We start from the raw sequence: 23,989 nt of genomic DNA, 5'->3' as shown, positions 1-23,989 counted from the left end.
CAACTCCATGGAGCTGTAGTGCAAATGGAGGTGGAGTTTTGGAGCACCTCTTTTGCTGCTCCAGAAACCTCTCTTTTGAACCTCCTCGTGGAGTTGGTGGGTAATTACCCACCAATGCCACTGGTTACACAAAAAAAACGTTTCATTCTATTCTCCCTTCTATTCTGTGGAGCCCCACTCGCCGCCAGAGCCCCGCCCGTCGCCGCCCCCGTGGCCGGTCGGCCTCGCCGCCCGCCGCGGACCGCCGCCGCCCCCCGCCGCGCCCGCCGCCCGCCGCCTGTCGCCGCCCGCCGCCCGCCGCCCGTCGCCGCTTGTTGCCGCCCGCCACCGGTCGTCACCCATCGCCGCCCGCCGCCCGTCATCGCCCGTCGCCCGTCGCCGCCCACCCCGCCGCCCGTCGCCTCCCATCGCCGCACCCGTCGCCCGTCGCCGCCCGCCGCCCACCGACGCCCGCCGCCCGTCGTCGCCTGTCGTTGCCCAGCGCCGCCCCCATCGCCGCCCACCCCGCTGCCCGCCGTCGAGCCCGCCACCCACCCCGCCGCCCGTGGAGGGTCTCCCGTGTGCAGCACAGTGCAGTGGAAAAAGGGAAAGAAGAAGATGGGATAGAGAGGATGACAAGTGGGGCCTTAATTGGGGGGCAACAATGGCAATCCACACTGAAATCAATCTTTTTTGGAGCTGAGAGCACCCATCTAGCCAAACACCCCATTTTTGTTCTGGAGTTTTGGAGCGGAGCTGGCTCCATATGGAGTTCAGGAGTGGAGCAGCTCCACCAGGAGTTGGAGCCATACCAAACACGGCCTAAAGCCACGCAACTTTTATTTTCGGACAAAACCATGTCACGGAAGCTTGCTGTCGTATGTGTTTGCTAGCTGTGACTTGTGAGCTCGTGTGACCCACTCGTACGTGTTAGCGGTTGTCATTAGCAGGACGGCCGATGGGTTTGGTTTGAGTAACCGAGTTCCCATCCCCTTTTCCCTCGTTTGTTTAAGCTGAGAGATGGCGACGGCAGCCCGCACGGAATGTGGCTAGAACGTTCTAGAGGCCGAAGGGTGCTTCTAATGACTTGATTGCCTTTGGTGAGGACGGGAAGAGACTTGATTACGTGTTAAACTAATCTCCCGCGGCGGTCACTATGTTCAATTAACTAAGGATTTGCTTGTGGCGCCACCGAACATCGCCTGTTGCTTTCCCTTCTACCTGATCACAGTAGCGAATGGTTGGCCCAAATTTGCCCAAGAGTGCTTCACAGACGCTTTGCAGCGTCTATTTGGTCCGGAAAGCCGCAGCGAATAGGTGTGGCCGTTGAGGTGTGTTCATCGGGCTGTGAAAAAGGACAGGTTCCATAACAACCTGAATATGAATAGATGTAAGGGTTCAATTTTAATTCCTTGTTGGAAGGATGATAAATTCAGCGATTCAAGCCCACGCTTTGTCCTCAAAGGCACCAACGAACTGTGGTTGAGAAATTTTCTCGAAAGGCTACCGCGAAAGACGCCCGCCGTCCAGGAATTACAAGCAAGTTTTCAAAGTTCAGCTCGAGCCGTGACCCGATCAACCAACAGTCCAACACGACCGCCGTAGAATATTTGTCACGTTGCGTGCCGGACTCGGTGAGCCCGCTCACTGGCTGGTCCGCTGCGCTCTGACGGGGACTCGCACCTCGTCCGCCCGCGCGCCTCGGGCGGGTCAGCTCGCTCGGTCGCATCTCGCATGGCCGAAAGGCTCGTGCCACCGCGCACCTCCTCCGTGCGCATGACGTCAGTTACATCAGACCCCCGCTGATCATTCCAAGTCCGATCGAGGCTAATGATCCCGTAGGATCCCGGCGGCGCCCGTGAGGGTCTCGCGGCGTGCCGGCTCGCCGGAGACTTGGATGGTTTGATCTCTGATGGCCCAGGTAGGCACCAATCAGCCGATCTGGCGGCCTTACGGTTACTGCCTCATTAGCTCGGCAATACTCAGCCTGGCCGCCAGCTGGGAATTCAAAGCACAGCTGTAGCAGGAATATGCCTTTGGCCAGCCGCGTATCCAGATTCTTGTGCCTCCCGCAGAAAGGCTCTTTTCCGTAGCTCCCTGCCTCCGAAAACGGGCGGCGCGTAGATAAGGGACACCCGCAATGACCAGTTGCAAGATCAGAAATGAGAAGAAGAAGAAAAAATAGGCTGCACCTAAATTTTGTGCCCCGGACTCTTTGAGCGGCTGAACTGTTTCTTATAAAATCTCCAATTTCTCCACGTTAAAAAAAGGGGTCCAACTTCAACTAACTTTCGTCATGTAGTTGAGGCCACCAGGAAGGGAAAATAGAAAAGGCAAAAAAACTCCCACGCCCCAAGCCCAACCATCATTCTATTCTCGTCCTACCTTTTGAGCTAGATAGACAGAATCGTCCAAAGAGCCAATGGAGCTCGAGGTACATATTCTGGGCCCTGGGGGGCATCGGTCACCTTTCCACACGTCATCGGCTGTGCACGTTCGTGCAAAGGCCAGGACAGTGATCCAGTCGGCGCCAGGAGCAAGCACCTCCGAAAAAGGAGAGCGGAACGACAAGCATCTCTCGGTCCACAGAGCTCGTCTCCTCTGCTGGCCACAATGAGCCCCGGCCATACCATTTCCCATTGTACACACTAGTATACTACTACATTTGGAGCTCGGCAACAAACCTGCAAGGAAACAACAGCGCGGTGAATCATCGTGCCTGACAAGGGATTTCCGCGCTCACTCACCTCCCCAGGTCGACGCGACCAAAGAAACAGTTCGGCGCGGGTGCACGCCGAGAGCGGTCGCGTCGACCGCGGGGGGTGGCCGGCATCATCAGATCGATTCTGTTCTGGGGGGCAGGCAGCACCAACCCCCTTTCCCTTATCCCTCCGGTGTGTGCCCCCCCCCCCCCCCCCCCCCCCCCCCCCCCCCCCCCCCCCCCCCCCGTCTTCACGTGGCCGCGGGGGAATGTGGCGCTGTGCAGGGGTAGCGGTAGGGATCGAGGAGGGGGACGCACGCACGGCGGAAGGAAGGGCGCCTTCGTTTTCCGTTCCCGGAGAGGAGATTGTGGCGTCAGCGACCAGGAGCAGGAATCCAGGATAGACTGTAGTCTGCAGACCAATGGCTGGCTGGATATAGATCTGTAGTCTGTGTTCGGATCACGGCGCCAAGCTTCGCATCTCTCTACGTGATCCCCAAATTGCAGAATGCTTTTGCTCGCTTCATCTGATGCGGATGATTCATTTTTTTTAAAAAAAAAGAATAGAGTGCCCTAATCTGTTTTTCAACCTGAGGTGAAAGTGAAACAGGTCTATCATACGTACTTCTGCAAGTTTAGCCCCGGTGCTCGTCCTCAGAGCCCAAGCTAACGTACTCCGCAACCGACCACGCGCCTTCACGTTCCTTCTTCGTCCTAATCGGCATCGCCGCCTCTTCACAAGCTGCGCCGCACTGCCGCCACGACCGCCGACGCGCGCTGGCTTTTGCAGTATATTCACCACCTCCGCGCGTTCGCGCACGAGCCGCCTATGCTGCGTCTTACCGACGCCCGCCGCGTCGCCACCAGGTCTAGCCGCGCACGCGCGCAACGCCACCTATGGCGTCCCGGCGCCGTTCTCGTCGTCCTGCATGACGCTCGCGGCTCGCGCCTGGACGCCTGGTGTACCTGATTATGAATTTTCTGATACTTTTGGGTAGTAGAGCAAGCCTACCTTCGTGCAAGCTAAGAAGATGCAACTATGCAAGTGGGTTGTCCGCAAGCCCACAAATATGTCATTTTTTTTGGCGGGTTTGCTCACATGATGCCCAGATATATCACCAGCACCAGCACATGAATATTATGGTCTACATTATCATCCTATAAAAGTAAGATGTTCTTCATTTTCAGACCTGATAAACGAAAGAGTACGAAACGCGTAAGCATCAACTTGGCAAGGATTAAACCATGGAAAAATGGAACTACGGACAATTTAACTCTTTGAAGAGACGACAAAGCAAGAATGGATGAAAAGTGAAACCATGACTCTGCGACATGCTTAGGTGCTACATTAGTCATTAATGGGAAGTACACTGTGTATGAAAACAGACTACGAGCACATAACGGAAAAACTACAATCTCACAACTTTATCACACCAAGTCCCAAAGAATGTTACTCTCTCCGTCCCAAATTATAGGTCGTTTTGGGTTTTCTAGGTAATATAGTGTATGTCTAGATGCATATAAACACCTATGAATCTAGAAAAGCCAAAACGATCTATAATTTGAAACGGAGGGAGTACCATGGAACTGAAGCATATTTCATTTGATGACTGACTAACTGCTGAGTTCTACATGGAACAAACAGATATTTATCTGGATAGCACTAATGTTTTAACTGACTGACAGCATCTCATATTTTCACTGCCAGAACAAACATGAAACATGCATTAACTTACTACAGTAGATCTGAAGTGCCTAATCGTTTGATGATTAAAAAATCCACCTAAATCAATGACAAACCAGGTTGATTACTTAAGTCACTAGAAGGTATTTTGGATGTAAATACATAACAGAACCAAAGTATCAGGATCAAAACAGCGAGACGTACTCAATAGTTTCTCATACCAGAACACAACATCCACATGAATAACCTGTTGGATTTCAAACTTGTTGCCATCGAGTAAGCTTTTCATTGTAACTCAGAAAAAATTCTGCAGGCAGCATCCACATCCATTGTGCGGTTGACATCCCCATACCTATGCACTTCTGCAACTTCCACACCAATAACAAAAACTTTAACAATACCCCTTCAACACAAAGGGTGCACTTGGTTGTCACAGTGATGCATATATTACGGTTCATCAACCAAGGTATTATGAGGTCAAATCCTGGAAAATACAACATTAAAATGACCTAACAGACCACTCTAGTTGCACTCAAGCCATGGACCGTAGCCACAAGACAGGTCTTATACCATTGGGCTAGTTCATTTTAATACAACTATTGGGATTTTGTGTAAATCAACTTTTCCGTGTTATTTAACAAGTGAATGTTAATGCAGTAAGCATATTGTGTATATCACTGCCAAATTGATGCTTAGTCAAGTTTCACAGTAAAAAAGAGGGAAGTTACACGACAACTCATAAGAATTTCCAACTATAGTTCTGTTGCTACCACAAACTGGATGGTTGAGTTGTTGTAAAATTGCAGCCGTGACAAACATCCCAATGCGTCTTAAGTATTAGCACGACGTTGTTGCTTTTCAAAGTTTTCTTTCTGAGCTTCAGAGAGATTTTTTTTCACTCTTAATTGAAAAGACAATGGCAGCTGATGGTACCACAGCATTTCAGCTTCCTGACTGAAAATAGCTTCGATCCTACAATCAGAGTATGACACATGAACTCTGGAGCTTCCAAAAGTTTTTCTGGGTAATGTAGGGGTGCTGGGTTTGCTAGTGAATTTGCAATCTTCTAGCCAAGCCAGATTTTGGCCACCAAATTGGTGGCCCGGGATTTGGCCAACTGTGGCCACCAAAATGAACTAAGATGGCTACCGAGCCAAATTTTGGCACCCAACCAAATGGTGACCAAAATTTGGTTTGACTAGCTTGGACACACAATGGCACCAAGCCAAACATACCGATTCATAAAAGAGTCAACACATGGAGTTAAATTGCTGAATCATATTTTCACTGGTACAGTAACACAGTCAATGGAGTTGTTTTTCACAGAAATCAATTGCCAAATATTCAACATTACCTAGTCACAGTCCAAACCTCATATATGACCTTATACCGATTCCTAAACCATGAGACTTGCAAGCAGGAAATGCTACTAATACACTCAGACTCAGCAGTATGCCACTATCAGGAAATTCAGGCAACACATTGTAAAATGGAAAATTGTGATTCAATTCAAATGTGATTGGGAGCAAGTAAAGGTACAAGGAAATCTACAACAGAAGGGAGGGCGAGAGATGACAACCATTTCGCAACCGCGCTATGCAGAGCCAGCCTCCTCCTCGAGCTTACGCACGTAGGCGGAGAGCACCGCGACGACGTCCCTGGCGGGAGCCTGCAACGTGGTGACGAGGGACGTGGCGGGCCCCTGCAGCGCGCCGAGCAGCTGGGCGTACACCTCGGCGCGGCTGGGCATGGTCTCGAGCGCCTTGAAGTCGCCGGGCCCGTAGAACTTGCCCTCGAAGACGGCGCCAACGAAGTCGTTGGTCTCCTCGACGCGCTCCTCCTTCTGGAAGGCGCGGTAAGGCTTGAGCGCGGTGGGGACCTCCTCGGTGTGGACAAAGAGCCAGGCGTTCATGCCCTTCATGCACGGCTTGAGCGCCTCCCAGGGGGTGCCCTCGATGGCCTTCCCCACCAGCGTGTTCTTCGCCACCAGCAGGCTGCAGGTCTCCGGGAGCGCGTCGCGGATGCCCTGCAGCTGCTTCACCGTCAGGCCCTCGTACTTGATGCCCGCCAGGAGGTAGCACCCCTCCAGCTGCTCGCGGACGGCGGCCACCGTCTCCTCCTTGCGGCCACGGGTGATGGCCGCGCGGATGGTGGAGGTGCGGGGGCGCGGGTGCGGGCGGAGCGAGGCGGCGGTGGACAGGGTTCGGAATGCGGGGAGCGGCTTAGCGGTCGGGAGCGTGGTGGGGAGGAACGAGGTCTCCATCGTGGGGGGCGGGCGGGCGGGCGCCGGAGCAACGGCGGGTTGTGTTTGGGCGCGGGGACGGACGGCGGAGGAAGGAGAAAGAGTGGAGAGCCCAGAGCTTATCCGTGAGTGAGAAGATGAGAGTGTTCTCGTGGACCTGGTCTACGAGACCTTTGGATTGTATGGGGCCGAGCGCTCAGTGGCTCGATCAGGCCTCCCGCTCTGGCGTGCCACTGCGCCACAACCCTCAGGCTTCCCGTTGCTTATTTTCAGTACTGTCACATCGAATATTTAAGAAACGGATTAGAAGTATTAAATATAGACTATTTACAAAACTCATTACATAGACAGAGGCTAAATAACGAGATGAATTTATTAAACCTAATTGGTCCATGATTTGACAATGTGCTGCTACAGTTAACATTTGCTATGATGGATTAATTAGGCTTAATAGATTCGTCTCGCCGTTTAGCCTCCATCTGTACAATTAGTTTTATAATTAACTCATATTTAGTCCTCCTAATTAGTCTCCAAATATTTAATGTGACACGAACTAAACTTTAGGTCGAGGAACCAAACCTCCCAAACATCCCCTCGTACTAGGTCTTGAAAACTCTTTGAATAAAAGGCCAACTCATGGATGCCTTTGAATTTGTATCAAAATACATTTTTATAGTGAAAAAATAAAGCAACGAAGCAACATTTGAATTGTATCAGATTATACTTTTTATAGTTAAAAAAAATAAAGCAATAAAGCAACTTAACAATATTTATCTTGTAAGGACAGCCATTCGAATTGGAATGGATCATCTCAGTTGATGCTTTAGATTTGAAGTTGTCAGAAACAGCACAAAACTAGAAACTTGGAAGTTCAATGTGGTCGATAATGGAAAGCTATAATTCATAACTTCAAACAAGTAACGACCAGTTAGAGGGAAGCAAATAATCTGCATGTAAACAAGAACATCTATTACAATCGAGTTGCATTTCAATTTCAGCCCCACAGCATCGAGCCTTTGATCCTTTTACAGATGAATTAGCTTCTTCAGTCACCAAAAAGACTAGCAATAGAGTACTGAGTATAGTCTGATGTCACTAACGTGTATCTGTTAGTAGAATGAATAAGAGATCAACCTCCAGCCAACGATTATTCCCAATTTGCTAGATGGAGAAAGGGAATTGGCTGTACATGTTGTCAAGTTTGCCAATAACAATGAAGGGTCACGGGAGCATAGATGGTATTGTCAGCATATACATTCTTTCTCCAAAATATAGTTAATGGCATCTTCAACAGTATCAACAACCTGCAAAACACACATAAGCAAGCAAATTATGAAAACGAATTCACGATAGCTTCTTTTTTTCATCTTCGTTGTGCATCAGATAGAGTGTTTGGTCAACAAATTTCAGTTAAGCAGGCAACTTGCCACGACAGCATGTGGCAAGAAGCCAAGTACAACAATTCAAGGAACATAAATAACAGTAAAATTCATTAGCTGTCAGTGAAACATGAAAATAACATATTTTGTTTACAAAAAATGGAATCGGTGATTCTTTTCTGTAGAAAGGCACCCAAATTTCCCACACCTATCACCAGGTTAGTTCCTCAACATATCTTCTGGATAGTATCGCTCTGGTGTGAAACGACACACTATCTAGCAGACATTTATTGTGCATTACTCAAGATTTGGCACCATATACAGATCAAAACTCTCTAGTTGTGTGAGCTGCTCTACTATTGAGAATGCCAAAACAGATAATAGAATTGAGATGATGAAGTTCAGTGCATTGCTTTCTTGACAAAACAGTCATGAATACATATGTTTTCTTGACAAACATGTGTTACCAGATGACTTAACAGCCACAGGGTGGAAAAAGAATCGCTAATAAGACATACCGTATCTGCAGGAAACTGTGGATCATTATCCTTTCCCCTAAAAACACCTGTCCTTGTAAGAACAGACGACCATGGGTGGCCAGCCTGCAAAGTTCAAATTGGGTAGCATAATAAGTATCGCACACAGGAAGCAATGTCCTGCTTTTAATGGAACGGAAGGACAACATAGAAAAGTGGATGGCACATTATTCAATATAAGGCAATGCAGTCTTCCAATGTATCAGGGAACCAATTTTTCGCTGGATTGCATGTTAGCTGTTCAACTCTGGAAACGCATATCTTCTAATAAAGTAATAATAGACAATGTTGAAATCTTGTCAAGGAAACAGATATTGAAAGCTGTGCAATTTCCTCACACCATCAACCACACCATGCAGCGAATATTTTTTATGTAAATAATAAAAATGTATTAGAGGCTAACCTTCGAAGCTCCATTAATATCAACTCTAGGATTGTCACCGACCATGTATATAGTTGAAAATTGACAATCTTTTACTTCCTTTGATGTCTGTGAATTAGGATACATACTCATAACAAGCTTTTCAAGTATGTTTGCTGCGTTCTTGAACACAAATGGATTCGGTTTCCCATAAGATGTATATTTCAGTGGATGGTCATTTATTCTGCAGTTCAAGTGAGCAGAAAATGAATAAGCAGGCCGCACATCCATGTTTATAATAATCGCAAAAGCATAATAATCGCTTACTGATTGAAGATGCTTTCCAATGCTATCCTGAAGGCACCCATCCCAAGCCGTTCGGAAGGAAATGCAGCCTGCCATAGGAGCACAAGACTAAGTTTCTTTCAGTGTAATGGTTATCTTAAACATCATGGAACCTGGATGGCAATAAGATAAATTATGGCCTGCAGGATGTTTACAGTGTAGCTCCATTCTTGACACATCATCTTACCTGGTATTCAAGATCATCAGCTGCAAAATACAAAGGAGGTTGATCCCCTTTTCCACTCCCAGGAAGCCCACCAGTGGACAAGATGTCAAAAAGTACCTTTCATACATAAAATAAAATAAAAAAAATAAGATTATTGAACTTATGTATGCCAACCTACACACAACATAATCATAATTTCACATGATTATTCAGATGCACTTATAGGAAAAGATGTTTATAGACCGCACAGTAAGATGTTCTGCGAAATGAAACAAATGAAGCCCACGAATGTTTCATATTAGTGAAACACAGGCATGAAAAAAAGTACCTGTAGATCTCTTCCCCAGTCAACAGGATCGCTGACAACAAACACTCCTTTAACTCGCTCTGAATAAACATCGTATGATGGGTGCACTTTTGCAGACATGTAACTGTCTGTTTGCCCAACTTTCCAAGTCTTGAAAGGAGCCAGGGGGTCAATATCTTTAAAATACGATGCATATTCATCTATGGATAGAACGTTTCTGCACATACAGATAACTCATGAGGAATTCACACAATAAATTTGACCTGTGATCGTAATAGCAACACGAAGAATTACCTAAATCCGTACTCAGACATCACTACTGCAGGCTCTCCTTTTCCAACAGCAACAATAAGGTCATCTTCAAAACTGCAGTGACCAAACAGGGGGTTTCATTCTATATATTCTGAAAACAGAACTTCAAGGCAACTTAAGTACTTGAAAGGCATACCGGTCCACCAGTTCTCTGTAAGGAGAATGGCCATGCACGACCTGCACCCACCAGGAAATTTCATAGACAGACATTTAACATAGCCGATGGATGAAAATATAAAGACAATCCTTTTCTTTCCCTAATATAAGGGTTTATTTGTTAGCTTGAAGGCCCACTACTGTGCGGCAAATAAGCAATGACTCATGGGTACTGTAGATGTACCTGTGTTGGAGAAATGTTAACTCCTAAAAGTTGGCTTAGCTCAAGAGCCCTTCTGTGCTCTGGAACACCACCTCCTGCAAACAGATTGGCAAAACCTTAACAACCTCAATAAAACTTCAAAAACATAATCAGAAAGTGGCAAGAACCATGATGCCTCTGTACAACCCTTAGTTGTGAATTGTGATGATCATGCATTGCTTCAAGTATGGTAGGAATTTTTAGAAGTATTCCATTGCTCTCCACCGGAATTAATATTTAACAATGATAGCAAAACAGGGTGTACAAATGACAGTGAACCACTCACCGTTAGTCAAAAACAGAAACGGAATCTTCAGGGTACCTGAAAAGGAGCAAATAATTTGTATCCATAAGCTTTAACGAACAGAAGGCAGAGACCTAACTTAGCAAAGAGCAACACTAGCAACTGACTACTCACACAGGTTTGCATGCCAAAGAGGAGAAAACGGTATGCAGCCTCAAATTCATTGCTATATTTAAATACAATTTAATGCTGAAATAAGCTACACGAACCAACACCTGAAAGAAAGAAGCCTAATGTCTAGGAACCGTTCGACGAAATGCTCAAAAGACACCAATGCGGCAGCCATGCCCTGCCATCCGAGTCACTTCGCCGGTACAAGTACAGCAGCGAGACACTCTCAGAGTCCGCCTGATGAAACTACAAGCAGCTCCGACGGAATGCGGCAGAGCACCAGAAGCGCAAGGGAACTACCGTCTTCGGAGTAGAGGCGGCGGATGGCCCGCGGCGCGCCCCCGATCGGGCTGCGGCCGCGCAGGATGACCCCATCGACGTCGAACGCGATGCCGAAGGACGGCCTCGCCGGGGCCGCCGCGGAGTGGGCAAAACGCTGCGCGAGATCCGACGGCCGGCGGCGCTGCGCGGTCTGGAGCTCCGCCCTCGACCGCGACCGCGCCGCGCGGATCAGCGCAAAGCGGAAGCCCCTCATGACGCCCAGCCGTGCTCTAGCCTAGAGCGCGTGTGCTCTACGGCCTTCGGCTTCTCCAGCGAATGCGAGGCTAGGCCTATGGCTTCGCGCCGTCCGCGGCCGCGAGGCGTCTACTGCCTCGTTGGTTGGGTGCGTGCGTGGCGGCGGGCGAGTTCTAGACTACAGTTTTCTGCTGAGGCTGACGTGTGGGCCACACCTTGTGCCGAACAAACGCGAGCCAGGAAGAAAGGCGCCGGCACAGCCGCACTCTTCCTCCCAAGGCTCGCGCCCACCGCGTGGCGACAGCCGCATAACCGCATCCTGGCCACCGAGCCCCCACGTAACTGTCCCCGGTGCTCGCCGGCTCGCCGCCACCGCCCAGCCAGCAGTAGCCCAGTGCAGTGCCGCCTCATGGCCGCGCGCGCGCCGCTCGCCATGCTTCACGCCGCCGCCAGCGCCAGCCCGCGACCGGCCGCGGCACCCGTGGCCACGCGCCCAGCCGCGCCGTGCCTTCGCGCGAGGGGCACGGGCGGCGTCCCCATCATCTACCACCAGCGGCCAGCGCAGCGGACCCGCAGCCTCCTCCTTCCTGCCGCCAGGCCTGGAGCCATCGGTATCACATCCCCTCCCGCTCTCTGCCCCCAACAGTCGGTTCGGTACCGTTTGATTCTGTGGTATGTTGGGCGCGATTGCAGGGAGCGCCGCGGAGGCCGCGCCGGCGGAGGGGCTGGCGCAGAAGCTGCAGGGGGTGGAGGTGTTCGACCTGAGCGGCAAGGCGGTGCCCATCGTTGATCTGTGGAAGGACAGGAAAGCCGTGATCGCGTTTGCCCGCCATTTCGGGTCGGTTTGTCTTTTCTCTGCTAATTATTCGTGGAATTCTGAGAGAGTGCCGTGACTGAGCTTTTGGCACACTGCTGGCTGTTTGCAGGTGTGTGCTGTGCCGGAAGAGGGCCGATCTTCTTGCGGAGAAACAGGTTCCGTGGCTGATTTCTCACTCTTTTTATCTCATTATCTGTAACCGATAAGAACAATGGAGAACAATCAAATGCTTAAGGGATGCCGTTCAGTACTTTGCCATTTGCCAAGGTGCAATTACGAATATAAATCTTTCCCACCTTCTGTGCCGATAAAAATATCAGCTCCACTCAGTGCATGTTGAGACGTTAACAGCTTTTAGGGTAAACCTTGTAGTTGTATTTTGCCTGGTTTTAGTTTGACAAGCCACCTTTTCTGCATGGTAGATCTTTTTAAATCATCCAAGGTGGGCGGCTTCCTATATCTATAAAGTCAAATTGATCCGTCAAATGTAGCCTCACAAGATCTGAGGAGCACGGATCCAGCTTGTAGGACTTTGTAGTCAGGATTACAAAAGGAGAGAGAGAATTAGAGGGTTGAATAGATATTGAAGGATTGCCTTTGTTAATTTCTGTAGCTTCCTAGCTTCCCACTCTCCCTTGAATTAAAAAGGTTGATTTAAGTATCTTATAAGAACAACCTTTTCAGTTTAATTTGCTATTTGTGAGTCATCCCATTTTCTTGTTAAGTAATACTGGTATGACTTTCCTAGACATTGGGATTATCTTTATGTTGCAAGGGTTACAAAATGTGGCTTATGTAGTTAGGTTTGAGTGATGAATAAGCCATCTTATAAGTTATAACAGACAAGCCTCTCTTTCTTGGTTCATTTGTATTATGAATTCTGAACTTATTATTTCTTGGGTTGCTGCTAATTTACAGGATGTCATGCAAGCTGCTGGAGTTGCTCTTGTTTTAATTGGACCAGGTAGTGTTGAACAGGTATTTGTTCATCTACCATAAAAGAACCTCACTTTCGCTGTGAAATGCAAAATCTTAAGTGATTAACCTTCCTATACATGTGATATGTGTTGTATGACTCGCGTGCAAGTTGGAATTCAATTTTCTATTATAGTCAGAGAGTTTCTTTGTCACACTTTTTTTTGGAAGGACCTTTGTTTCTATATTTATCTTGATTGTGATTGCTGTGATTAATGGCATTTATTTTGATTGAATATTAGGGAAGCTTTAGTTTTCTAATTCAGTATAAACTAAGGTTGTGTTCCTTGAGATTATTACTAGAACATACAACTCTTGAAGACGAGCTACATCTGTACATAAATTCTGGTAGTTGGTAATTGAAATATTTGTTTGACGAACTCTATTTCTACTGTAGATAACTTGGCGTTTCAGTGATTAATTGTGCTGTCTTGTTTTTTCTGATCCAGGCAAATGCATTTTGTGAGCAAACCAAATTCAAAGGAGGTGTGTTTCTTGAATAACTACTCCTGTTCTTATGACCACCACACCTATGACAGCAAAAGAAACAATAATGAAATAAATTCTAAGGGAATGTCCAGATAAACTATGTACACCTAATACCGCAATCAATAGATCAAGGCGGTAGCAATGAACTCAGTGGATTGTAGTGCGGTTTGGGTTACTAACCTGCTCTGCTTATTTCATGAACATTTATTGCCTATTAATTTTACATTTTGGTTTGGAATTCAGAATCATCCATGATACACAAGTTGATGATGGGACTTTTATCATGACTCATGTGGCAGTGTGTACTTAGCTCCTGAAGTGCAAATCAGGCTATCCGTACAAATCACTGAGCAGGGACTGAAATTTTACATATGACCATTATAGTCTGTGTCTTTACTTTATTGGAAAAGAAACCAGATACCTAATGTCCAGTAACATTAAATAGAAAACACATGTCCATCCAACTTTACCTGGATCCTTTTTTTTTCACTTTCCTTGTTTGAAAGATTTTGTTTTTCCAAAAAATGTAAAAAGAAAAAACTTCCCTTGGTTTCCTGATATGCGTTTATGTTTGTAATTATGCAACAATATGTATTCTGATAAATACTTTTTGCCACAAAATGGCAACTTATTTACTCTATATAACAAATTTGATACTGTACATTGCAGAAGTATATGCAGACCCAACTCACTCATCATACGACGCTCTTGAATTTGCATTTGGGTTGTTCTCAACCTTTACACCAGCGGTAACTCTTGCTGGACCAAATTTCGTATGCTACGTAGTTTATGTTACTCAACATATACATAAATGGTTCTTCCATCATTTCACAGGCTGGCCTCAAGATAATACAGTTGTATAGGGAAGGATACAGGCAGGACTGGGAATTGTCATTCGAAAAGAACACCAGGACGAAAGGGGGATGGTATGTTCGCATCCTGGTTTCGCCACCTTAGAGTTTCTGTAGTTGTCTTTCGAGTTGGCTGTTAGAGATTTTGCAATTGTCTTCCTAGCAATGATCTATCGCGGTTGTGTTGAGGAATGCATCTCTCTATTTTTAGGTATCAAGGGGGACTACTTGTTGCAGGTCCTGGTATCGACACCATCTTGTACATCCACAAGGTCAGTACCCCTCATACAAACATTTCCATTCAATCATCCTATATGTTACTAATGCGACTTCTTGTTTCTGGTACCATTTTTACAGGACAAAGAAGCTGGAGATGACCCTGACATGCAGGATGTGTTAAGAACTTGTTGTTCCTAGAAAATTAGTGTCCCCACACGCACACCATATCTTATACTGCTAGTTATAGTACAAATCAGGTTGTAACTTGTAAGTAGCTCTCAATCTTCAGCGATCCCTGGTCAGTGTGCACGGACGAACTTCTCTGTCCGGCGCAAGCCAAGCGACGTATATATCATGGTTTGTAAAATGTTGTATATCTGTCTGTCTACTACACGAACCAGTAGCATCTGGTATATTCATTCTCCTTTCCCTTGAATTGCTGTATCAGCTTGTCTCTACACCTGCGCTTCTCGCTTCACGGTGCTCGACGATGCATTTCATCTGCCTGTCCGGTGGGCGGTGACAGTAAAGTCTGGGCTCTTGTTGGCTCTGCAACTGCCGCCAACCGGAGGAAAGGCCCAGAGCCCAGAAGCTCCTCGACCCACTAGCCCATATCCCATCCGAGACGCCCTCGCCTCCTCTTTACTGTCCACACCCACCCAAACCAAATCGCAGCCGCGCTCGAGGTCAAGCCCCGCCGCCGTCTCCGCCGCGCCCGACGGCCCTCCCCAAACCCCGCATTTTCCTTCGCCGCCTTCCAATCTCTCGCCCCTCGCCATGTCGGAGAAAAAGCGCCGCGCTGGGGCGGCCGCGGCCGGCCCCGCATCCAGCTCCAAGAAGCCGCGCGCCTCCGCGGCCGCGTCCTACGCCGAGTCCCTCCGCTCGAAGCTCCGCCCCGACGCCTCCATCCTCGCCACCCTCCGCTCCCTCGCCTCCGCCTCCGCCTCCTCCTCCAAGTCCAAGGCCGCCGCCAAGTTCCTCGCGGACCACGACCCCCCCGATGACCCCACCTCCTCGTACATCGTGGTGGCCGACCAGGACTCCGCCTCCGTCACCTCCCGCATCAACCGCCTCGTCCTCGCCGCCGCGCGCAGCATCCTCTCCGGCCGGGGCTTCTCCTTCGCGGTGCCCTCCCGCGCCGCCTCCAACCAGGTCTACCTCCCGGACCTCGACCGCATCGTGCTCCTCCACCGCGAGTCCGCGCGCCCCTTCGCCAACGTCGCCACCGCGCGCAAGGCCACCGTCACGGCCCGCGTCCTCTCCCTCGTCCACGCCGTCCTCCGCAGGGGCATCCACGTCACCAAGCGTGACCTCTTCTACACCGACGTCAAGCTCTTTGGCGACCAGTCCCAGTCCGATGCAGTCCTCGACGACGTCTCCTGCATGCTCGGATGCACTCGGTCCTCGCTCCATGTCGTCGCCTCCGAGAAGGGCGTCGTCGTCGGCCGCCTCGTCTTCGCCGACGACGGGGACCGGATCGACTGCACGCGCATGGGTGTCGGCGGGAAGGCCATCCCGCCCAACATCGACAGGGTCTCGGGCATCGAGAGCGACGCGCTCTTCATCCTGCTGGTGGAGAAGGACGCTGCGTTCATGCGCCTCGCCGAGGACAGGTTCTACAACCGCTTCCCCTGCATCATTCTGACGGCGAAGGGGCAGCCGGATGTCGCCACCCGGCTGTTCCTGCGGCGGCTCAAGGTGGAGCTGAAGCTGCCGGTGCTCGCACTGGTGGACTCTGATCCATATGGGCTCAAGATCTTGTCAGTGTACATGTGTGGTTCCAAGAACATGTCCTATGACAGTGCCAATCTGACGACGCCAGACATCAAGTGGCTAGGGGTCCGGCCGAGCGACCTGGACAAGTACAGGGTGCCAGAGCAGTGCCGTCTCCCCATGACCGATCACGATATCAAGGTGGGGAAGGAGCTGCTCGAGGAGGACTTTGTGAAGCAGAATGAGGGCTGGGTGAAGGAGCTGGAGACGATGCTGCGCACCAGGCAAAAGGCTGAGATACAGGCCCTCAGCTCCTTTGGGTTTCAGTACCTCACCGAGGTCTATCTGCCTCTCAAGCTGCAGCAGCAGGACTGGATTTGATATTTGAGTACTCTTCGATGCAGGTATGATATCGTATCTTCTATCCACACTTCTCATCTTACTGTGTGATCCGATATGTTCTTTAGCATATTAGTGCATTTCACCAAGTACACAACGGTTAACAGCAATCTTCCCCATGAGTAATCCAAAATGTTCAGTCAGAATGCACTTGAGTTAACCAAAGAATCTTATTATACCTGATAGTATTTCTGCTTGCAGATATCGGTGATTTCTTTTGCCAAGACTGTCTTCTACCCAGAATTTGCAAGGATCTAATTGACATGAGTGGAGACCTCTAACTTGTTGATTCTTACCAGCACCCTTGTATCACTTGTGTATTTGAACATCAGCTGTCGTGTTATGTATTTCTGCTGGAGACTATTCATGGAACAATTGCTGCCATAGATGTACTCGACTGGAAGTTCGTATCACAGTAGTGAAATTCATACTTCACGTGTCTTTGGAAACAAAGTATACCCTATTGAGTGATGAAATTAAATTTGGAGCATAGAACCCTCGCATGAAAAACCCAATAAAATTGTGATGCTTAGGTATCTAGGGCTGTCTTTGTAATACTCAAGTGTTGGAGGATCTCTCCACATTCGAATTTTTTTGACCGCTGGATCGGACTTCAACGGCTCTGATGGAATCCCTAACCCCCTCTCTTCTTATCTTCTTCCCCTGGTTATCTTCTTCCTCTGTTGCCCTCGCCCCCGCCGCCCTCCTCTTCCCGCTTGCTGTCGGCCCCTGCTGTCGGAGCCGCCGCCCTCCACCACCACCCCCACTTTCGGCGTTGCTCCTCCTCTCGATCTTATTCTTAAGTCCAGTCGAGCTCTCCTGCGCTACCCGCTCCCTCCCCGGCTCCGGCGGCGCAACGCCGCCTCTGCCGCCACCCTCCACCACGGCAGACACTAACTCGTCAGACTCTTGCACCCCCACTGCCTCCACTTCCTACTGGAGTTCTCCCACCGCCCGGCTCTAGCGGCGCCCCCGCCGTCTCTCCCGCTCCACCGCCGACTAGCGAGCCACCTCGGGACTCCCTCTAGGCCCGCAGAGACAAGTAACCCCCAACCCCAACCCCGAAAACCAAACCCTAAAAGCTCGCCGGCGAGCCCTCCATTACCGGTGGAGGAGAAGAAGGAAGGCTACATGTCATTCCTGGATTGGTCCAAAATCAAGTGTGAGATGTAGCCAACCCCAACCCCGAAAACCAAACCCTAAAAGCTCGCCAGCGAGCCCTCCATTACCAGTGGAGGAGAAGAAGGAAGGCAACATGCTGTTCCTGGATTGGTCCAAAAATCAAGTGTGAGAGGAAAACACTCGAGTCGCCATTGTAAATGTACTGGGCAAGACTCCATTGGCTGCCAAAAAGTCCTTTTACAAATTACAAACTGTGTTGTGTGTGCCTGGAACACCAGGATGCCTGTTCTCATATGTACATCCAATCCTAGAGTAACTGCTAAATTTGGTCATATAAATGGCCAAAAAAGTATTTCAAGGAAATGTCACTGTACAACCCTCACAGCTTTCTTCTTCAACCAATGATTCAGCGAGTTGACAGGGATTTTTATCACTCCCTGTGGTCTCCTTGTAACTTTGTTTGATACTTGCTCTAGATTACTTCTAGATTTAGTCGGGGCTTTGGGTTTTGCTGAAACAGGAGGCCAGCTTCCAGGTCCAATCAAAACTTCAAGACCCAGGTCATCTGTCAAAACAGTAACTATTGCATGCTCAACATCGACTGCACTAGTTTCAACTTCAGTTCTTGATGTCTTGTCATGACCCGTGATGATAACCACGTCATCCTGGACTGCTCTTCCTGCTCAAGGTTTCAAAAGTCAGTGAGGTGTCAATCTAGAGACTCAGTATCCGTGCTTCTATTGTGATATGAATAAAGTGACAGCTCAACATTACCTAGGAGGTATTGCTCTTTGATCTTCCGAAGAACAGAGAGAACAACAATTCGAGCTTCAACCTGTGAAGTTAATGGTGAGAACACAAAGTAGTGATGGTTTCCGTAAGGACAATACCATATGAAATGGTTGGTTGTCATTTACCTTTGAAAGGCCACGAACATCGACAATTTGGTTATGATCAACATCTTTTTGCAAGACTGTTACAACCTTCTCAAGAAAAAGGTTGAACGATTCTTTCCTCTTAGGTTGTAGATCCAAATTGTAAAAATCTCGATTATCACTCCCACTAGACAAAACCCCTTCACACCATTCTACTATTAATTCCTTGAGATAGTAGTCATTTGCTTGATACCTGCAATGAGTAAGTTGTAGAATCTAACACCAAAAGGGAATCCTATACAAATTGTCGCAATATCATTCTACCACGAAAAGGTTGACCAATGGAATTAGAGCAGTGGCATGAGATTATCAACTAAAGCTTCAGTGGATTACATCCTTTTTTTCATATTTACTTGTAGCTTAAAAGGACTTTAGGTGTACATTATTTATGCTGTATTTCAGTGGACTACATCCTTTGTATTTGCTCCTTTTCTTTCTCTTTTCCTCTTTGTACATACTTCATTTTGTTCCCTTTAAATAACCAGTAGGGGCTTGCCCCTCCTGTTTCACTCAAAAAAAATAATGCTGTATTTCAAGACAACAGCTTTGTTGTATACTGGAACGTGTTGATAAACCTTTGACCTTTATTTAGTACAACCATTAGTGTATCAGATTGCCTTTTATTCTTTATTTAATGCAATCATGAATTGCTGTCAAAGCAGTAAGCTAATAATGTAGAAAGAAGTAAAGGTAAAAGCACTTGTACTCAAAAGAGTGTCAAAGGCAACTAATGTTCCAGTCACATACCCTGCTTTCCTCATTTCCTGATAGATTGCTAAGCACTGCTGGACTTCCTGTAATGATCCATAATCGCTACGTGCTGTCAGGAGAGTTTTGTACGTCACCTGAAGAATGAACCATCATGTCATATGCCATACTCGATGTTATCTAGTAACAGCCCAATAATTTAATGCCAAGTCATGCATGCGTCTGAAGCATTTAGAACAATCAACAATAACACCAACTAGTCTGCATGAAATTAAGTATCAACTATAGTACAGAAAGCAAAGATTAATCCTTTGCTTGAACCTCAGATGCTGCCAACTGCCAAACAGGTCATCAATAAAAAAAATGTTAAATCAAAGCATTATTTTTCATCGTCAATGAAAAGCAAAACATCAAAGTTTCGTACCATAAATTTTAGATACTCACCAAATTGGGCTTCAGTTGGTGTGCTTTCATTTCATCAAACAAGTGCAGTGCCAACTTCAAATCTTTGTTTTCAACACATGCCTGGAGTAAATTGTAGCAAAAGCTTACTGCCAACTCATAAGTTTATAACTAACAGGCAGTGCACATTAACCAAGTGTTGTCCAGCGATTAACCTTAATAGCTACAGTATATGCAGAGACATTAAGTCTTATCCCAATGCGCTGCATTCTCCTGAGTGCCTATGTCAAAAATAAAACGGTAGCATTATTAATTTATTATTGTTGAAAAAAACATAATGCTACATGGATAGCAGTATCTTCAGCAACAGTGACAAAGAGAAAGTGAAACTCAGGAAGTAAGTGTGCCGTTATGTTTACCCAGATAAGTGAAAAGGAATGTTAAATTGATAGTAGTATCTTCAGCAACAGTGACAGAGAAAGTGAAACTACTATAGAACACAAAGTAAAAAATAATATGCACTGTATCTGTAGATGCAGGAAGGAAGTATTGCCGCCAGAACTCCACAAGTTAATCAAATAATTCAATATCTGTTGCATGGTCTATTTATTTCATTATTTGCCCAACAGAGGCATATCCAGTTCTATCAACAGGACATTAAATGAGGGCGTGTTTAGTTGCCACAACAGTAGATATCGAACCAAATCTTATAGAAAATTCTATTGTGCAAAGAAAATCAACATAAAACTCTGACTAACCTGAACAGCCCCATCCCTGTTTTGAGATGTTCCATGAATATCCATGAGAATAGACCAGCTAATAAGGTCAGGACAAAGGCCATTCCGCCTCATTTCGTTCATTACAGACTTTGCACGTTCAGCATTAGTACCGCAGGCCTTCATCAAGATGTTATAGGTTGTAACTGTTGGCCTGAATGGAACCACCAATATGGTACCGCCATCACTTGGATACTCTTTACAGAATGTAAAAGCACCATCAAGACTTTTCTGTTCAGGAGATAGAGATATCTTGATACCAGACTTCTTCCAACTATAGAACAAGCGGAAAGCTCTATCGTATTGACATGACTTGACACATGCAGTAAGGATAATATTGAAGCATGGGGCAGTAGGTTGACAGCCATCCCTTATCATTTCTTCAAGGATCTCTATTGCGCGATCAACCAGACCAGAATTTGCATAAGCATTGATTAATGATGACCATGTTACTAGGTTAAGACGAACACCGCCCGCTTGCATATCCTCTTTGATGTTGGAAGCCATCTTCCACATTTTTGCATCTGCAAACACCTGGAATTTAAAGAGAAAAGAATTCTGGAAACCATACATCATCAAAACGCATGGACAGCAACAATAAGAGCCCCATACCTTCATCATTGTACTATATGTGAAAACATCTAACTTTAAAAGACCATCACACTCCTTTTTCTTCATTTCCTCATAAATCTCTTGAGCCAAGTTGAATTCTCTGGCATTGCAACATGTCTTCAGAAGAATGTTATACGAAGTCAAATCAGGAGCAACACCAAGATTCTGAAAAACAAACAGTAAACAGGAAATTAAGGTCGATGCACATAAGCTTGTAGAAGATTGGTCATGAACACAGAAACAAAGGAAATTAAAGGAACAACCAAATGCAGTGTAAATATTTTTTTGGTGGATATAATTAAAAACAACATGAACAAGCATGCAATTGCAACCAAAAATTGGCCACAAAATAGCAAGTGAGACGAACTAGTTACAAAAGGCAGAGGCAGACAAAAGGGAACATAAAAAATATGACGCAGTGGAATCAATTTGCATGGAGCTAAAATAACCTACCTATGAACAGCAACAATAAGGTAGAAGATGCATTACTTGCATATGCTTGTAGACTGAAAGGTTGTAGCTCAAACTATGGGCATTTACGTTCATAAGGCTGTTGAAGACGTAGGCATTTGGAGTAATCTTATCAGCAAGCAGCCCCTGCATACCAGATGTGTGATATATGAGTGAAGATGGAACTGTCTCGTGTTATAAAAGCATTTGTCTACAGAAGGTGAACAGAAGGTAGTATTTTATTTGATATAATTTGCCTACTTGTTAGATATTCCTCTTTCAGGGTTTCCAGAAGAGAGAGAAAGGTGAAGACTGAGATGAAAGAACTTCAATAACAAGGGATTTAATTCTTCTTTGCTTAAATAACAATGGATACAAGGTTTATCCTTTATAGACACCTTAAATTGAAACCTAAGAAACAATTTCTAAACTTACTTAGGGAACCTATTTCTAATACATGGAATATATGTGTAAATGTAAATAAACAAACTCAACTAACAATAAGATTAAATGTGGTCAATGAGGGGCATCAAGTACCTCAAATATAATTCGAGCCTGTACAGAAGAGCCACAATGGCCGCATATATCTATTATACTTCGGCATGCAAACATATTTATGCCTCCAAGCTGATCCTTTAGTGCTCCAAAGACCGTTAAAGCATTTTTCAACTCCTTTCTTTTTCCAAAAGCTTCCATGGTATTGCAGAGTAAAAGTTGGGAATTAGAAAATATGCGTGCATACCTACATGTCAAAAAACAATCCATAAGCAGGTATCAAGATTGCAAGAAAGAGTATGAATTTAACTAATCCCAACTGGAAAATCCAAAGATGTAATCATCAGATAGTGCATAAACTTAAAATCTCTTCCACAAGAAACATGTCATTCTAACAGTAACAAGTAACAAAAAACATGTCATCATCATATCATAAACAAACAAAAGTCAAGTAAGTTAAATAAACATGTGACAGGTATGATCACCTTATGGCCATATCTGGGTCACGCTTCTTGACAAATATTTTCAGTACATCCATTGGGTTCACAATGCCTTGAACATAGAATCCATATCCTAAACAAACAAAATAGCAAATCACAGTGTTAACAAGAATCATTTAAGATCAGATGAATTACCATGCGAAGAATGGGTAGGGGAGAATCGATAGAAAAAATGTTCATATGAATCATGTTGCCTACTAAGCAGGATGTACTACAATGAAAACTTTCACAAATCAAGATAACAAAATGGTATGCGGTAACATGCAGGTGAATGCCCCTCATCAGTAATAATTATATAATCCATACACTGTACCATAATCAAACACATTTCCAGAACACAAACAGCACTAAATAGCAAGCACATATAGACATGAAGAGATTGGGGGCAACATTACGAGCTAGCGCCTCGACGACCTCCACGAACTCCGCCATTCGTCGCTCCTCCAGCAGCATCCGGCATGCGGCTGCGACGGCGTCGGAGGCGTCGGCGTCGAGCATCTCGGCCGCGGGGACGCGCACGCGCTGGGCGTCTCGGAGGAACTCGAGCACGTGGGGCAGCCCGCGGTCGCGGACCGCGGCGGCGACGCCGCGCGAGAGGAGGCGGGCGCTGATGCGCGCCGCAAAGCTGGGGTCGTCGCCCGCGGCCGCGCGGAGGCCCTCGGCGGCGAGGAGGAAGTCGCGGAGGCGGCCGGCGCCCGCGAGGTTGGAGGCGACGCGGGCGTAGTACTTGATGGCGGCGGGGTCGCGGCCGACGCCGACGTCGGAGAGGAGGGGGAGGGCCTTGGCCCGGGGTTTGGGCTTGGGGTTGGCATTGGGTGTGGGCGTGGCGGGTTGCGGGCGGCGGCGGTGGCGGTGGGAGGGGGGCGGTGGCTGCGGGGACGAGGAGGTCATGGCCAAGGCCATGGCGGGGAATGGGGCAGTGGCAGTGGAGACGGAGGCGACGTGTCTCCAGGTGCGCAGGGGGTTTTGGGTGGCGCGGAGTTTCTTCGGATAGATAGCTGACTGTGTGGAAGTGGAACTGAAGAGGTGCAACCGTCCGCCGCGGGCGGCTACCGGCGGAACGGTTGAACCTCCGGCCAGCCAGACCGCCAGGAGTTCTCGGCAAGCCAGCTCTGAGCTACTGTGCCATAAAAGAAAATGAAACTTTGCTAGAATTGCCGGTGCCAGATGGATCCGAAGGGCAAAGGTTTACTCGAGCTGTTGCTCCAAATTACTCCCTCCATTC

General features: G+C 47.3%; 4 protein-coding genes across 4 annotated transcripts; 1 reads left to right on the top strand and 3 right to left on the bottom strand.

Annotated features, from left to right (window-relative positions):
- Positions 1-5,622: 5,622 nt before the first annotated feature.
- On the bottom strand, positions 5,623-6,661 carry LOC117840408 (large ribosomal subunit protein uL10c). The gene has a single exon (XM_034720911.2). It carries the CDS (start codon positions 6,625-6,627, stop codon positions 5,959-5,961), a length of 669 nt encoding a protein of 222 aa, XP_034576802.1. The 5' UTR covers positions 6,628-6,661; the 3' UTR covers positions 5,623-5,958.
- An 873-nt stretch (positions 6,662-7,534) lies between these two features.
- LOC117836120 (mitochondrial hydrolase YKR070W) lies at positions 7,535-11,450 on the bottom strand. Its single transcript, XM_034715494.2, has 11 exons — positions 11,086-11,450; positions 10,657-10,692; positions 10,353-10,426; positions 10,149-10,189; positions 9,995-10,066; positions 9,722-9,917; positions 9,415-9,510; positions 9,210-9,277; positions 8,925-9,126; positions 8,504-8,587; positions 7,535-7,910 (listed from the first exon to the last, which is right to left on the bottom strand). Exons 1-11 carry the CDS (start codon positions 11,318-11,320, stop codon positions 7,851-7,853), a joined length of 1,164 nt encoding a protein of 387 aa, XP_034571385.1. The 5' UTR covers positions 11,321-11,450; the 3' UTR covers positions 7,535-7,850.
- A 120-nt stretch (positions 11,451-11,570) lies between these two features.
- Positions 11,571-17,217, top strand: LOC117836121 (DNA topoisomerase 6 subunit A3). The gene is made up of 10 exons (XM_034715495.2): positions 11,571-11,912; positions 11,995-12,139; positions 12,228-12,273; positions 13,037-13,096; positions 13,543-13,579; positions 14,252-14,331; positions 14,417-14,508; positions 14,645-14,705; positions 15,526-16,769; positions 16,966-17,217. Exons 1-9 carry the CDS (start codon positions 11,711-11,713, stop codon positions 16,744-16,746), a joined length of 1,944 nt encoding a protein of 647 aa, XP_034571386.1. The 5' UTR covers positions 11,571-11,710; the 3' UTR covers positions 16,747-16,769; positions 16,966-17,217.
- Positions 17,218-18,052: 835 nt separating this feature from the next.
- On the bottom strand, positions 18,053-23,768 carry LOC117836119 (pentatricopeptide repeat-containing protein At5g02830, chloroplastic). Its single transcript, XM_034715493.2, has 12 exons — positions 23,160-23,768; positions 22,750-22,837; positions 22,307-22,511; positions 21,809-21,916; positions 21,320-21,484; positions 20,690-21,241; positions 20,147-20,212; positions 19,974-20,054; positions 19,569-19,666; positions 18,804-19,014; positions 18,661-18,721; positions 18,053-18,565 (listed from the first exon to the last, which is right to left on the bottom strand). The coding sequence occupies exons 1-12, from the start codon at positions 23,665-23,667 to the stop codon at positions 18,252-18,254; spliced, it is 2,457 nt and encodes an 818-aa protein (XP_034571384.1). The 5' UTR covers positions 23,668-23,768; the 3' UTR covers positions 18,053-18,251.
- Positions 23,769-23,989: the final 221 nt, after the last annotated feature.

Source organism: Setaria viridis, chromosome 9, assembly GCF_005286985.2.
Source record: "Setaria viridis chromosome 9, Setaria_viridis_v4.0, whole genome shotgun sequence".
Lineage (NCBI taxonomy): Eukaryota > Viridiplantae > Streptophyta > Magnoliopsida > Poales > Poaceae > Setaria > Setaria viridis.
The sequence above is the reverse complement of the archived record's forward strand: the minus strand, read 5'-3'. Positions and strand labels throughout refer to the sequence as shown.